Below are 12,893 nucleotides of genomic sequence, written 5' to 3'. Positions count from 1 at the left end.
ATTTTGCATCGGTACTCATATTGGATATTATACAATTGAATCTGTATTATGTCTTGAGGCTATTTGACCGATAGGGCCTGTCTGAAGTTTTCAGTTTTCTAAAAACTTTAGAAAATATGTGTGGCCACTTGGCTAATCTCAAAAGAATAATTATAAATAATTTGCAGTAAAGTCATCCGGGAACATTGATATTATCAACTGTTTGAAAATTGTTCATTTCCATTGTCGTAAAGGAATTTCGAAAACGTCAGATATGCCCTTTCACTTCTGCCACGATGATTTATATTCTTAAAAGAAACCGGCAGGTTCATTCAGCCTTTCTTCTAAGTGATCATTCCTGCGCAGACTGACCTTGCATTTCCCTAGACTACGTTGTCAACTGGGAAACGCCTTGTTCCATAGAAATTCCATGCGAATGGCAGTTTTCCATTAAAACTGGAGAAGTGTATCGTGTGATTTCCCTTGCCGGCTTGGAGTTGATTAGGAAATGGATTTCTATATCAAAATTAGACCTATTTTTTGAATTCTGGATTCGAACTAACTACTCTTATGTTCAGTTTCAATTTTAAATAGCAGGTATAATATCTATTATTTGTCTATCGATGTTTTGCTTTACTGAAATTGAAGCCTGAAGAAAGTAGATAAAACTGCAATAAAGGGAGGTACAAGGCCGTATCTACGGGAAAGGGTTAGGGGGTTTGAGCCCCCCTTAAAATGTTGGTCCGACTCGTAAAACGTGACTAAAATGAACATAAACAAATTTTTGATGCGTTTTTAAGTTTTTTGTACCCCCCCCCTCCCAAAAAAAAAAATCCTTTTGTAAACCTCCACCCCGAAAACATCCTGCACATGACCCCGGGAGGTACTATCCTTTAAAGCAAAATAAATATATTTTACTATAATAACTTACGATTAACTAAAACTGCTCAATTGATCCAAGGCACTTTTTTCATATTTTCTGTAACAATGCATTACTATATATTCTTTCTGTATAAGCAGTCTGAAATTATAACCGATTTCTGACGTTAAAACTAAAGCAACATTGTTGTTATAGCCATGACCAATTTAATTGAAATCATGGTTGCCCACTTTTATTTTTCTAGTTGAAGAAGGGGGGGGGGACAAAGTTAAAAAATTGTTTTAAAATTGTTTTTAAAAACAGAGTTTAAACTAAAAATGTCAGATTCTGAGAAGAACTAAATTTCACACTTTTTCATTGTCTTCCGAGAAGGGAGAAGGGGAACCTGATTCCCCCTTGTGGATATTCAGATCAAAATTACCGTTACAGAAGGGAGAGATTTTTCGGGGGATTGGAGAATCAGTAGTCAGAATAATATATTTAGTAGCTCGTTCTGAAGAAGTTTTATTTTTAATTAATGATTAATCCACACAGCCATTTTTACCCTACACCATAATTTTTATCATTGTCAACGCAATAGCATTGGCTTATTACTTAAAGGATTAATCATGTTTATTTGAGGGTTCTATTTTTCTCTTTACTTACAGTTGTAAAACTGTTTTTTAACATAATTGTCATACTAACCGTTCATATTGTGTGGACTGCACACGTGATCAGTGGCAAACACTACTACGCTGTAATGTGTTTTCAGAAACTGGAAGATCACATACAGCTTTATACAATATTTTTATTTTTTCAAAAACGTTCTTTGTAGTTAGCCCTTTGAAAAAAGATGATGGTTTAATTTATTAGTTGTTTGAATTAAACAAAAGTAGAATCAACACATGTGAGTATGTGGGTTTAGCAAACAGATTTACTTGCCCTGACTATGAACGTTTTATATGAACGTTTTATTTTGACTATGAACTGACTAAGAATGTTTTACCTAAATTTTGAGTTACAGTACAGGGGTTAGAGTCTAGTTTACATCCTTTGGGTTTACTATTAGCCCACTTGAGGAGTCTATACCCTCTATATCCACTTTAGGAGTGGCACCCCTCGAGAAAATTATAGGCTAGCGAACCACACAGCAATCGCTCGGGATTCTGATTAATGGACAATTCTTCTTGGCTTGGTTTGTTTTAATGGGTGTTTCTAAAAACCTCTTCCTAGATGTTGTATCTAGTGTGGGCTGCCTACCCGTTGTAGCATAGTTTTTTTAGGCATGAATAAATAATGAATTGGAGGTAATAAGTTTGAGACTGTCAGTGCAGGATTTTGACTCGTGTTGGTCGAAGAACATCGCCAAGGGCTGAAAACCATGTTCTCACCAAGATGGTCCCAGGATTGCACATAGCCTACATTCATACTGGAGGTCCCAGGGACTTCCTGCTGTCAGGTTCTAAGTCTACTTAAGCGCTTCGGTTTAGACTGAAAAGATGTGTTGGTCCCCGTCCCACACTGTAATGGTATCCAGAACCATTACTTTTCCTAAGGCCAAAATAATTTCTATGATTTAAAATTGGTACAAAAATTGGAACTTGGAATGCTATGACGTTAAAAAGTGACTATCGTATCGAAATTTTGACTCACGAATTCAGACGATCCTAACTAGACTTATTACAAGTTTCAGAAACTCGTGTCCCAGGGGTTGGACAGGAGGCATGTGATCAGGTGATGAAATCAGGCATAAATCATAAAATCATGAAATTCAGCGTGTCAGAAAACCCTATTATAGAGGTTTCAAGCTCCTATGTGCAAAAATGTGGAATTTTGTATATTTTGCCAGAAGAAAGATCCCGGATGCGTGTTAATTTGATTTTTTTGTGGTCCTAGAGTGTGTCAAGAGGGCTCGTTTTAACGAAAATGAGAAGTTCTAGTGCCCTTTTTAAGTAACCAAAAAATTGGAGGGCACCTAGAACCCCTCCCACACTCATTTTTTCCCAAATTCACCAGATCAAAATTTGGAGATAGCCATTTTGTTCACCATAGTCGAAAAATCTAATAGCTATGTCTTTGAGGACGACTTAATCCCCCACAATCCCCAGGGGAAGGGCTGCAGGTTATGAACTTCAGGGGTTATTCTTAAAGAATTAAAACAAATTCAAACTATAGTGTAAAGAGCGTGGTATTGGCGAGGGGTAAAACACCCTCAGATGCTTAATAAAAAATTACGAACATTGAAGTTCGTTACGTAAGTTACTTTGTAAGTTACCTATATTTATTACTAATAAAAACGTTCGGAAATAAAATTAAAGTTCTAGTGATCTTTTTAAGTAGCCAAAAATATTGGAGGGCAAGTAGACCCCCTACCCTGCCTCTTTTTTCCCAAAGTGGTCGGATCAAAACTTTGAGAAAGCCGTGTAGCCAAAAAAATTAAATTAATATGCAAATTTCGCTTTAATTATTCACGTACGGTGAGCCAAAATCAAAACCTATATTGATTCAAAAACGTTCAGAAATTAAATAAGAAAAGCAAGTTTTTTTATATAAAAGTAAAGAGAGACATTAAAACTTAAAATGAACAGAAAGTATTCCGTATATAAAAGGGGCTGTCTCTTCTCAACGTTCCGCTCTTTACGCTAAAGTTGGACTCGATTTCACAACTTTACTTTTTTGACACAATAAAAAACTTTAGCGTAAAAAACGGGGCGTTGAGGAGGGGACAGCCCTTTTAATATATGGAATAATTTCTGTTCATTTTAAATTTTAATGTCACTCTTTACTTTCAGTTAAAAAAGCTTGTTTTCTGTTTAATTTTTGTCAGAGAAGACTATGGACTTTTTATTCTCAGGGGAGACAAAACATTGAAAATAATAAATATATAAGAAAATCAGCTTTTTTTTAAATAGACTATAAAGTAAAAAATTATTTTTTCTCGAGAATTTTTTAATGTGAGTAAAATTGAGAGGGGCAAAACGCATTCGAATTCACATAACTTCATATTTTTAGCCCGTTTTTCCCAACTCATTTACTTTTTTCATTTATTCATTTATAACTCAGGTCTCTAATGTCAATTTGATACATGAAATGTACAGCCCAATCCGTTTTGCACCCCTCGTTTTCAATTATGCTCTTAGGTTCTTGAGAAAAAAAATTCTTGTCAACTTTTTAGTCCAATTTAAAAACGAGGTTAAAAAATTTATTATTCTTATTATTTTGCGGTTTTTTTCACATAATTTTGCATGGTGTTTGAGTCATGTTTCGACCTCTAACGAATGTTTAATTTCTTCCACATTTAATCAGTATATGCACTTCTCACGACAGCACAATAATACCGTACCTAAAATGTCTTTCCTCGTATACTCCCACTTGAATGAATTTGAACAACATAAAACGCGCGATTAAGTACTAAAAATAGCATAAAACAAACAACTATCATGTAAGACTTGGTAGTGCAACGGTAAGAAAACTACTTTCCTGCGGCCTTGGTAAGAGAGGATCAAGTCTTGGATAAGACAAATTTCTGTTTCAGAAAATAATAAGGACTTTTCAGTCAAATAGGAGGCAAAAGTCAGAAATAATAAATGCAAAAAAATTAACTTGTTTTCAGAATTAACTAAAAAAGTAGAAAATAGTCTTTTTCTCGAAAATCTATAAATATAAGTGAAAACAGGAGGTGGGGAGGGGAAACAGAATGGGGTGTACATAACTTCATCATTATAACTCATTTTCCACAACTAGGACTTTTTTTTATACTTTTATAACTTGGGTCAATTCGGTATCTATGTTTTATGTAATCCTAATCCCTTTAACACCCTTTGTTTTAAATGATATTCATAAGCTTTGGGGAGAAAAATATCTACTTTTTAATTAAATTAAAACGAGTCGGAGTATTAGTAAATTTTTTGCTCAATGAAGTCAGAGTTAGAGTCAATATATTGAAAATGTCTGAAGTCAAAGTTGGAGTCAGTGTCACTTATCATTTAAAAAATCTTGTTAAATGAAGCTTTAAACAGGATTGTGGAGTCAGAGTATTAGTAAATTGTATGCTCAGTGGAGTCAGAGTTGGAGTCAATATATTAAAAATGTCTGGAGTTGAAGTTGGAGTCAAAGTTGGTTATCACTTATACAATCTTGTAAAATGAAGCTTTAAAACAGGGCTGTGGAGTCAGAGCATTAGTGATTTTTTGCTCAATGGAGTCAGAGTTAGAGTCGATATATTGAAAATGTCTGAAGTCAAAGTTGGAGTCAGTGTCACTTATCACTTAAAAAATCTTGTTAAATGAAGCTTTAAAACAGGACTGTGGAGTCAGAGTATTAGTAAATTGTATGGAGTCAGAGTTGGAGTCAATATATTAAAAATGTCTGGAGTTGAAGTTAGAGCTAAAGTCGGTTATCACTTATACAATCTTGTAAAATGAAGCTTTAAAACAGGGCTTTGGAGTCAGAGTATTAGTAATTTTTTGCTCAATGGAGTCAGAGTTAGAGTCGATATATTGAAAATGTCTGGAGTCGAAGTTGGAGTCAGAGCTGGTTATCACTTATAAAATCTTGTTAAATGAAGCTTTAAAACAGGGCTGTGGAGTCTGAGTATTAGTAAATTTCATTGCCAAGGGAGTCAGAGTTAGAATCTGTCTGAAAACGAATTAAAAACGTTATTGTATTTGTTTTCAATTTTCCGTGTTTTTTGTCATATAAATTTGTAAAGTTTGTGAGCCACGTTTCGTCCACTTCCGAAAGTATTATTGGTTCCAAGTTTTATTATTATATGGACAGGAAATGGACATTACAAAAAAAATGGGCAGGAAACTGATTAGACTTTACATAACCTGATTTAAAGCTCGTTTTCCTTAACTCGCCGACTTTTTTCATTTTTACATTTATAGATTAAATCTGTTTAATATCTACGTTATGTAAAGCCCAATCCATTTTGCACCCCTTTCTTCATTTATATTCACAGATTCTCGAGAAAAAAAAAATTATTTTATAATTTCTATTCTATTTTTAAAGTAAATTTATAAAAAAAGTATATTTACTATTAGTTTATTACTATGCTCTGACCAGTGGGCACCGACAGATATGGCATGGTGAATTAAGTGGTGCATTGAAGAATTACTAATTCTGTCTTTCTCTTTTTTTTTCTTTTTTTTTAAGGGATATCATGAGGGAAGGGTGTCCATTTCATATCAAATTATCCTAGAGTTACCAACAGCAAAACGTGTCTAAACACCAAAATTTTCTTATTTGGTAGCCGTATTCTCGCATTAATGTTCATCAGTTACGACAGCCCAGAGCATAATTTCGATAGTCCCAGTTTTGTAATTTTTCATTTGTTTTACCAATACAGCTTTCATACCTCCACTCCCTCTCCATCGTTATGTGAAAAGAAAGACGGTAAAATATTTAAATGGGGTAATGACAATAAAAAAAACTTTTTTCTTAATGATTTTCGCAGCGTGAGATTGCCCATGACCACTAATAGAATTGAGGTCAGCCTATGGAATAAAATCAAGCACAACAACTGAAATCACATTGTTCCCTATTAAAGTTATGCTCGGGGTGTCAATTACTTGTTTGTGGTTGCTTCGAATACAGCTATTTTCAACGTGCAATTTATGACCAAAATAGCTCAGGTACTAGTAGGCTCGTTTCTAGGGGGAGGGGTGTAGGGTCTGAACCCCCACCCATTCAAAATTTTTACTGACTCGTAAAAACGCAACGAAAAAGCATATGAACAAATTTTGTTGTGTTTTTTAATTTTTTTTGTACCCTCTCCCCCAAAAAATTTTTTAATGTACCCTTGGGTACAGGCTTGTAAACCAAATTTTGAGGATTTCGTTCAAACTTGTTCAATTTTGATAAACAGAAACATACAGATAATATAAGAAGCAACCGCTACGTGTTCAGTTCTCCGCCCTGGGTGAATTATTATGTTGCAATGTTGCACTGAACTGATTTGAGTGTACAAGTTTATTATAAGTACCAAGGATACTAAAAGAGACCTGATTCTTTCCACTGATTAAGGTGAATCTTCCGCCTTAAAACTTACGTCTTGAAAAACGAAACTTCTTTCTTAAGAAATTAGGAAAATCCGGGATCTCAATTTTTGATGCAAAAGATATTCGATGCAGGTATGCAATTTTAGCGCTTAGCCGGGACAAAGTTTAAAATAAAGAAAGTGTGTCAAAAATCCCTATAAAATGAGCGAAAAAAATATATCGTCATGTAGCTGTTGAAGGCGTAGCTTAGCCGATTGCTGTAACAGAAGACATACACTACCATTAACTGGCTATTTAACAAGTCAAATAGGTTAAAAACAATTACTGAAAAATTTAAGCTATGTATTAATATATTTATTTTAAAAAAATTCAAGATTAAATACTTCAAATTATTACTTAATTGACTTACCTCCAGGCGAATATTTTTAGAAAGAAAAAATTAGCTTATCCTATTTTGTTGTATTTATGCGTTTAGCTGACTATTGATGCATTAATAGAACCCTTTTTTCTACTGATTTAAGAAATATCATTTTTCATATTTAATTTAATATATTTCACTAGCCTATATTTGCTCAATAGCAAACGGTTGTACATCTTAATTGGTTGTTGAAGTACTTGAAATGAAATGAAGTTAAAAAATAGTACTCTTCAGAATATTATCAATGCGTGTTTGTGCGGGAGGGGGGGTTCAAAGTGTAACGAATAAGTTTTGGGTTGATCATTATATTGAGTTTTCTTGTGCGATTCTTCAAAGGAATCTTTTTCTTAGGGTATTGTTTCCTACTTGTCGTCCATTAATTTCCTTTAGTTTTAACTACATATTTTTTACTTTAATTGATATTTTTCGTCCAAAAATAATTTAAAAAAACTGAAGATTTTACCTTTTTACTAAGCCTATGTTTTCGGTAAGTGTATCTTTTTACTAAGACTTGTACCATCTATATTAGGTGATGATGAAATATTCGTGACAGATAATATACGGGGCGAGAATCGCTCTGAATGGCTGATCCTGAGTTAGATGAGCCACCCTTACCTGCGGTTATTGAAAGTGTCATCGAGACTTCCAGTCTTCTAGAACAAAGAAAAACTATTCCTGAAGTTACAACTAAAAGTGTAGAAAAGACATTACTACCTCTTGTAAACCAGGTAATACATATTATTCCTTGAAAGATTACGAAGCTAGCAAGGTCTTATCCAGGGTGGTGGGAATTAGGGGGTTGGAACCCCACCCTCCGATATGTTTGTCTAACCCGTAAAAAACGTAACAAAAATGAATATAAACAAATTTTGTTGCATATTTTTAATTTTTTCTCCCCCCTCGAAAATAATCTTTTTGTAAGCCCCTTCCCCTAAAGAAAAATCGTGGATACGACTCTAAAAGCTAGCAAAGTTCACTCAGTCCTTTCCCTATTGTGTGTTTATTTTATTTACTGAAAAAGGGGGAATATCCCAGAGACTCACGTGGTTTTAATGAAAATCCCAGAAGTAGTTTCAACATATAGAATAACCCCATTGCACAGGTTCCAAGCTCATATATACAAAAATACGGAATTTCTATATATACAAAAATATATACAAAAATGTGGAATGATGCCCATCCAAAGTTACGAGCCTGAGAAAATTTGCTTGATTTTCGGAAAAGGGGGAATATCCCAGAGACTCAAGTGGTTTTAATGAAAATCCCAGAAGTAGTTTCAACATATAGAATAACCCCATTGTGCAGGTTACAAGCTCATATATACAAAAATGTGGAATTTCGCTGTTTATTTTATTTACCACATGACATATAACGGATAAGAGGGCAACACTTACTTGAGTAAACGGCTGTTATATACGAAACAGCGCTTAAGTAGAATTCCTCCAAAGGGTGTAATTTAGGTGACCTTCGACTGAAATTTAATATAGCTGAAAATGGAATACTATTTTTAGTTACTTCTTGAATTGTAATTTTTCCTTTCTTGATAAGAAAAAAGGTTTTAAAATTACCTATTCACAGAAGATTATTCCAATGCATTATATTGGCTGTATTCGGTCAATATCTTGGCTTTATATATATATATATTTTTTTTTTTTATAAAATCTGCTTTATGAATCAATTGATGCCTCTCTTATGGAAACTTTCTATTTGATTATTTTAGGCTAATGATTTCATTCATGTATCTCAGGAAAATTGTATGTTTGGATGCACGCGTTTGAATTGAACTGCATCAAACGTTTCGCAATAGCGAGGGGTGAGTAAGAAGAGACTCGGCCCAACAGTAACCGAAACTCTAAAAAAAAAAAATTTGACAACGATAGATCAATCAAAATAATTGGCTTCTTATGCTGATTCTAAATATACAAAATTCGTTAAGTGCAATGATGCCCATCCAAAGTTACGAGCCTGAGAAAATTGGCTTGATTTTCGAAAAAGGGGGAATATCCCAGAGACTCAAGTGGTTTTAATGAAAATCCCAGAAGTAGTTTCAACATATAGAATAACCCCATTGTACAGGTTCCAAGCTCATATATACAAAAATGTGGAATTTCGCTGTTTTTTTTTTTTTTTACAGAACACGTATCACGTATCACCACTCATGCGCGTTTGTTTGTTTTTTGTTTGTTTTAGTTTTCCCCAGAGGCGATCATATTGTCTTAATGATTCTAAAGGATCGAGAGAGAGCTCATTCGAACTGATATCACAAGAGTTTTCTTTTAAGTGACGAAAGATTGGAGGGCAACTAGCCCCTGTCCTACACCCATTTTCCCCCAAAGACATCGGATCAAAATTCTAAGATAGCCTTTTGACTCAGCATGGTTGACATGTTCAATAATTATAATTATGGCCCTTCGAAGCCCCTGGGGAAAGGCCTGTAAGTTACTTAATTTGCTCATATTATTCATATACATTATTTGTTATTGGGAAATACTCGGATACTTTGTAAAGCGAATTTCTTGACAAATGAGATTTTCCATGTGGAATATTTTTCGCGAGAAAATTGTACAGGGGGGGGGGGGTCCTGGCATGATTTGAAGAAAAGTCAGAAATTAAACGAAAAAAACAAGTTTTTTTGGCTGAAAGTATAGAACAGCATTGAAACATAAAACAAACAAAACCATACAATAAATGACGGAGGCTGCCCCTTCCTCAGCCCTCACTCTTTGCGCCAAAGTTTTTTTCTCAAAATACTTTCGAAAAGGCTGCTAAAACTCAAGGCCCTTCGAGTTTGAATGAGAAATATCTGTAAAAAAAACTGAAGACTTTAGCGTCAATAGAAAGGGTCGTGGAAGAGGCAGCCCCCCTCATACATGGAGTATGTTCTTTTCGTTTTAAGTTGTATTTGCTTCTTACTATCAGTTGAAAACACTTTTTTTTGCTTAACAATCCATAGAAAGGATTTGTTTGTTTCAGAAAATGTGGAGCTAAGAAATCCAGCATTAATAAAGCCACTTTGTTAATGTGGATTCTGTTGCTTAGATACAATGCATGTAATAACCAACGTAATGACGCTGGCGTAGTAGAGACCATTAGTAGATATATTTATGTTGATATAGACATTAATATAGGAAGAAGCCCCGTGAAATCAAATAGCCAAGTCCAATAGTAGCTGTTTATTTGTCAAAAAAAAAAAAAAAAAAAATTTCAACAGTTTTATTACCGCTTTTTTTGTAACTTCGAAATAGAGTTACTTGGATACCAAACGGAGGTTTTAAGTAGTTTCCTTGCCAATTTTTCAGTTTGTCTCACCAAATAAAGTTATTCGAATACCAAAGAAGAGCTCTAAGTAGTTTGACAGTTTTTCTTCGCTTCTACTCAATTAAATAAGAAAAAAACAGGTCTTTAAACTGAAATTAATTTTTTTGCAGGCTTTAAAAATCTAAATTTTAATATGCACCTGTTTTTCTGGATTTCAATTTTTTTCCCTCCGATTCCGCTACACATATTCCCTCGATTAAAGCGAATACGTTTATGAAAAGGAGATTACAATAACTCAAACCCGTTCACCAACAGGCTGCACTAAGCACGCATAAACTTGGGGATAGTCGTGAAACAATCAGATTCATCGGGGCCATTTCACTTCCTTAAAGAGAAAACAGTAGATACAGACGACCTCAAGTATGAACTGCTATACTGAGTATAGCAGTGCATCAAGGAGTCACACTCGTGCCTCTTTAAAGAGGCGAACCACGACAATGTTAAGCGATCTTCGGTTCCAGAGGTCGCAGAGGGATGAGGAGGGATGCATTTCGTAGCCCGAGCTCCAACTAAGAAACCTGCCAAATTTCATCCCCCTCCGATTTTTCTTCGTGGGGAAAATCTGGCCGAAAGTTTCGACCCCAACCCCACCCCCCTCTAACGATGTCCGATCGGGCTGAAATTCACAAGTTAAGGTCCCCTAGGGCCCAGGAGATTATCTGCGAAATTTCAGCTCGATCTGATAACTCCTTCCCTGTTTTCCAGAAACCACGCATAGCCACTTAATGTTCATGTTCTCCTTTTGTTTCTTTTTCGCCACGCCTACAGGTCACAGCCGACATCGGATCTGGGTGTACGAAGACTCATTCGACGCGGAATTCTCCGAGTAATTTTGCTTGAAAGTTTCGTCGGAAAATCGTAACCCCCCGATTTTCTAGCTTAGAAAAACCCATTTCCCCATAAGAGCCCATGTTAATTTTTGAAATTCTTAGAAGTTATTTAAAAGTTATATTTATACACATGCAGGTATTTCGACTTCAAACATGCCCGGTTAGCTCAGTCGGTAGAGCGTGGGACTTTTAATCCTAAGGTCAAGGGTTCAAGTCCCTTATCGGGCGGGTTTTTTTTCACAAAATATGAAAAAAACTTCGTTTTCTTAAAGAGTTAAAGAGACTGCGTCCCAAAGTCGAACCTTAAAACGTACAGGAATTAGGAGAGGCAGTCCTAATTCCTGTACGAGGAGTACAGGAATTATTAAATTACATCCACCATGGATTGTAGAAAAAAGTACAGAAATAATATGAAAAAAACTCCATTTTCTTAAAGAGTTAAAGAGGCTGCGTCCCAAAGTCGAACCTTAAAACGTACAGGAATTAAGAGAGGCAGTTTTTCATATTATTCTATACATGACTCTACTGAGTGCAAAATAATGGATTGTTTGTGATCTGAAATCCTAAAGTAGCCTAGTCAAACTTAAAAACAAACGCAGAAAAAAAACATCACGATAAGACTGGTAAGAAAAAAAAGAAGACAGATATAAAAGTCAAGATGTAAAAGGATTTTACCAATTAGAACTACTGTAGGATTTATAAGGAAATTAAACCCGTTAATATAAACAGAAGGAGTGGGTAGACAAGGGGAATGGTATAACTAACAAGGAAGCGATAATATGTTGGAATGGTTTATTAATATTCTTTCTTTTTTTGCAATGTAGGGGAGAAACCTTTTAAGCGAATAGTGTCAAAAATAAACTGTACAAATAGAATGTCTAAAAATAATAAAATAAGTTTTATATTATAGAATTTGATATTATAGACCACAGAATATTATTGGTAATAATATTCTATAAAGTTATTATAAATTCTATATATAAAAATCAGACTTTAATATTTTCTTAAATAGGGATTTTGGAGAATATTCACTGAATGCTCTATACACAAATTTAATTAAAAATGACCTTATGAAATATTAAAAAAAAAGATTTTAACGCAGAACCTGTCACAAATAGACCTATAAGATCAGCAGCGAAAAAAGCTAGGCTGGCATTAAAACGTGTTTTTAAATCATTTTCTTTCATTTCAATGAATTGCCTTGTTTCATAACAATTTATTTATCAGTCCTGGTTGAACTTCGCTGAGGTAAGGATGCTGGGACTGTTTTGAAAAACTGTTCATTTTAGCTTTATTGATTTTATCCCCTTGTAAGTTGTTTTTTCTTATTTGTATTGCTGAGGATGGCCCTTGGACATAGGGCCGAAATATTCATTCTAATTTGTTTCCCACTGTCTTGAAAAATTTCCTATTGCTGTTCTTATTTTTGGTGTTTGTGACCATTGCTATCTTTACAATAACCCTTATGTATTTATAAAGTAACCGAG

At 34.5% G+C, this 12,893-nt stretch overlaps 1 protein-coding gene across 3 annotated transcripts in view; it reads left to right on the top strand.

Annotated features, from left to right (window-relative positions):
• Positions 1-12,893, top strand: part of LOC136028235 (alpha-catulin-like) — a 141,532-nt gene that overhangs the window by 16,981 nt on the left and 111,658 nt on the right. For 2 of the 3 annotated variants that reach the window (XM_065705962.1, XM_065705960.1), the window contains exons 1-2: positions 437-576; positions 7,788-7,986. In XM_065705962.1, the coding sequence (XP_065562034.1) occupies positions 7,840-7,986 (147 nt within the window). In that variant the 5' untranslated portion in view covers positions 437-576; positions 7,788-7,839. Of the gene's footprint in view, positions 1-436; positions 577-7,787; positions 7,987-12,893 lie in introns of those variants that run through there. The other variant, XM_065705961.1, reaches the window with a different exon arrangement.

Source organism: Artemia franciscana, chromosome 6, assembly GCF_032884065.1.
Source record: "Artemia franciscana chromosome 6, ASM3288406v1, whole genome shotgun sequence".
NCBI classification, from domain to species: Eukaryota; Metazoa; Arthropoda; class Branchiopoda; order Anostraca; family Artemiidae; genus Artemia; species Artemia franciscana.
This window is presented reverse-complemented; position numbering and strand designations above follow the sequence as displayed.